The sequence below is a fragment of the Grammomys surdaster genome, unplaced genomic scaffold, assembly GCF_004785775.1.
Source record: "Grammomys surdaster isolate TR1022 unplaced genomic scaffold, NIH_TR_1.0 185, whole genome shotgun sequence".
NCBI classification, from domain to species: domain Eukaryota; kingdom Metazoa; phylum Chordata; class Mammalia; order Rodentia; family Muridae; genus Grammomys; species Grammomys surdaster.
The window spans coordinates 1777651-1781811 of NW_021604630.1; the positions used below are offsets into that span (position 1 = coordinate 1777651).

General features: G+C 44.2%; 1 protein-coding gene across 1 annotated transcript in view; it reads right to left on the bottom strand.

The window, feature by feature from the left end:
* Positions 1–433: 433 nt before the first annotated feature.
* Positions 434–4161, bottom strand: part of Adam32 (ADAM metallopeptidase domain 32) — a 104084-nt gene continuing 100356 nt past the window's right edge. The window contains exons 21-22 of the mRNA XM_028768144.1: positions 3000–3038; positions 434–512 (exon numbers count right to left, since the gene is read on the bottom strand). Of these exons, the coding sequence (XP_028623977.1) occupies positions 434–512; positions 3000–3038 (118 nt within the window). The remainder of the gene's footprint in view (positions 513–2999; positions 3039–4161) is intronic.

Sequence of the window (4161 nt, forward strand, 5' to 3'; positions counted from 1 at the left end):
AGAAGAAGAGGAGGAAAAAGAGGAGGAGGAAGAGGAAGAAGAGGAAGAGGAGGAAGAGGAGGAAGAGGAGGAGGAGGAGGAGGAAGAGGAGGAGAAGGGCTTCTTTCTCCTATAACCCCACCCTCATTGCAGTTCTTACCAAACAGCCAAGAGGGGGGGCTAGCCTTGGACTCTGAAGGACCATTCAGGAGAAAAGGAAGTTCCTGAGGGTAGAGGGCTTCCGGAAGTCTAAATTGTTAGACAGAGATAAACTTCGTAATGACGGCAGCTTATTTGGTTCACATGAGAACCGAACTCTGACACTTGTGGAAACGTTATTAAAAATGAATTGGTTCCATAAACAAAAATTCTTTATCGTTGTAGTCAACAGTCTTCTTGCTACTTGTCGAGAACCAATATGGCTCCTCCCCGACCCCCACCCAGTCACTACTCCTTAAGAAGTATGAATCAGCTGGAGCCGCCTGAAGTCTTTGCAAACTCGCTCTACATGATACCCCACACTCCCAAGCACACTGGAGAGAAACATTCCAACACCAGAGGCATTTATGGCTGATCTTCTCATCTCTGTTACCATGATCTAGATAATCCCTCACAGACATGCCCGGAAACAAGTCTCTTCAAGAGACTCTAGATCTTTTCCGGTATGTCACATAGCACAGTCTGCAGCCTTGGCTACTCACAGGTGAGGAGGCTCCTGGGCACCTACCATTCTTGTCCATGTCCCTAGGTTCCTAGCAACTGGATTGGTCTGATTAGGCAATTTCTGAAGCTTGTCTTCTTGTGTGGATACCTGAAACTGCAAGTCTGGGCCTTGCTGAGAAGCGGGCACCTGTATCAGTTACCTTGCTCATTGTTTTGACAGAATACCTGACAAAAGTGATTTATGAAAAGGGGCAGGGGGGAGATTTAATTTGGCTCACAGTCGGGGGGGGCGGGGTGTAACAGTCCACCACAGTAAAGAAGGTATGGTATTGAACCTACAACCAGGAAGCAGAGAAGTGAATCTTGTTTCTTCCTATCCAAGGCCAGGGATACAGGGTACACACCCAGGATGGCTCTGATTCGGGTATTTGACCCAGGAGGCTAGGCTGCAAAGTGTGTGTATGTGTGTGTATGTTGGAGGTGGGATGCAGAGAGTAACAGGAAGAGTTCAGAGAGTCGCTGAAGAAGACCCATAGTTGACACCACTGACTTCCCGCATACCCCCACCACCCCAGGGCACCCCAACCAACTATACTGGCCAATGGGCTAAATGCCAAGATACAGGAAATGGCATGCAAACACACACACACACACACACACACACACACACACACACACACTAAACAGATCAGCAAGCCTGCAAATTGGTCCACTTTTGGTTTATTAGTTCCTTTAGCTTCCACTGAGGGAAGAACGTGGACTCTTCATCTCTCAGTGAGCCCCTGGGTATAATCCTCTTCATCCTGAAGGGGTAGCAATTAACTGCAGGAAAGAAGAAAACAAAGTTCAGGATAGCAGCTCCAAACACAGTCCCAGTGAAAGTACAAAAGGGACTGCTACGAGAAAGTGTGCTCGCTCACTTGCGTGCCAGTGGACGGAGTTTCTGAAACAGAGTTTTCGTATGCTCGTTGCATTGTTTTGGCCACAAGTAACTGGCTCATACTCATTTTCTGGAATTTTTTCTTTTGAATCAGAGATGCTTATAATGAAGTAGTATTTACACATTTCAGATACAATGAGATATGTATGTTACTATATCTACTTTTAAATTTTAAATACTTTTTTTTTCTGTATCTTTCTGCCTTTCGTGTTATCAGCCATGCTCTAAGCCTTTATTTATTCTGTTGAAGTTGGTTCTCGTGTAGTCCGGGATGACCTTGAACACATTAAGTGACAGAGGATGACTGTGAGCCCCTGAACCTCCCCGATTCCACCTCCTGAGTGTTGAGATTACAGACTTGTGACACCCTGAGCTGTCTTACTGTTCTTTACTATTAAAATATAATTACACAGTTTCCTTCTATTCTCTTTCTTTCTTCAACTCCTACCGTGCCAAGCCCCCTTGTGTCCTCTCAAATCCCTGGCCTCCTCTTCTTGAGTTACTGTTGTTATGTGTGTATGTGAGTAAGTATAAAAACACAACCTGCTGAGTCCATTCAGTGTCGCTTGCACACACATGATGTGAATTGCACACACATGATGTGAAGACCACTTGGTATTGGGTAACCTTATGCTTAAGAGAAGGGTAGGACCACATAGCCAACTTTTTGGAGAGTCACTTAGACCAAACTGACCTCTAACTCCTACTCTTCCCCACCTCGTCTTCCCAAATGCAGGGGTTAGCAGTGGTTCTCAACCTGCTGGTCTTGACCTCTTTGGGGTCAAACAAACCTTTCCCCAAAGGTCAAATATCAGACACCTTGCATATCAGGTATTTACATTATGATTGATAACAGCAGCAACATTACAGTTATGAAGTAGCAATGACAATACTTTTAACGGTCGGGGGTCACCGCAGCATGAAGCACTGTGTTAAAGGGTCACAGCATCAGGAAGGTTGAGAACTGCTGGGTTGCAGACATATACAACCACACCTGTGTCCTAAGTGAATTCTTTGACCTCTAAAACCTCACGAGTCATAAATGCTACCACCTCTGGTGCCTAACAGACAGAAGGATCTATGATTTTGCTTCATTAACCAATTTATGTATCCTTAGATTTTACTAGGTTCAAGTCCTCAGCTCCGTTCTAATGATAAGAGCAGGTCCCAGAGCACTTAGACTATTTCTAAGCTGAATAAAACATACTAAATTCTTTACACAATTCATTGGCAACAGCAACTCTAGGTCTGTATATTCGTTAGCAATAACAATATTCGTAAATATAAATCTAGCTCACTTATTGATCTAATTGTTCAGCTGCTCCTCGACAAGCCAATGCTTGCGATTTAACCAAGCATGGATGCCTGCTGCCACTTCAAGTGTGTTTATTTTAAGAACCTTTCTTAACGTACTCACCTGCTCATCGGTGTTGCACTGCTTGTCTCAGATTTTGATCTAAATAAATAAGAAATCACCCGTTTAGGTTCACCAGGTACAATCTGTGCAAATCATATTACCTTGATTCTTACTGCACTCTCTTCCTCTTTGCCTTCAAAGTCGTAAAAAGGGGAAACTGTAAAATTTCTATTTTTGTATCATTATAAAAAAAAAAGTTAGCATCATGGGTCTCTTTTCTATTTTATAGCCACCACACTCCATCTTTCTAATTTGCCAAGAGAAACAGTGAGGAGAAAGGAGTGAGCATGACCCGAGAGCCCAGAGAACACATCGCGTGCGCGCGCGCAAACACACACACACACACACACACACACGACCTGAGAGCCCCAGAGAGTACAAGCACACAGACACACATAGACACATATGACCCGAGAGCCCAGAGAACACAGCACACACACACACATGACCTAAGAGCCTAGAGAACACAACACACAGACACACATAGACACATATGACCTGAGAGCTTCTAGAGGGCACAGCACAGATACACACAGACACGCATGATCTGAGAATCCCCAGAGAGCATAGCACACACACACACACATGACCTGAAAGCCCCCGAGAGCACAGTGTGCGCTCGCAGGCACACACACACACGGGGAGGGGGGAGCGCAGCTTGTGATTCTGTGGCACTGTCTGACCATTTCTGTCCCAGCTTCTGCCCCCACTAGTCCACATCTCCCAGTGTTCTGAACAAGAAAGATCCCCTTGACTGCTACTTGTTTTCTTGTTAAACCAGTGGGTGTTTGTGTACCCAGGGTCACGTACACCCATTAAAAAGAAATCCCGTGGCAAGCTTAATTAAACTCTTTAATTCACTCGGTTGTTCATATTTCAGATAATTGCAATCCAAGCTGACTAGTGACATTTGCTTGTGTGTCCGCAGGAAGGCTTCACAGTGTTCAAATTGTTAGTTTTTCCAACTAGTGGTGTGTGTCTTATCTCATGTAACTAGTATTATACCTACATGTCACAAAAGTAGGCAATCAATCAAATAAGGTTCAATCAACCAAAGACAGGCCAGTTAACTAATCCTCATCTCTAAGTTGATAAATATTAATGTTTGTTTTGGTGTAGTATTTTATCAGCTGTGGCTTCTTAAGAACATACTGAAAAATTA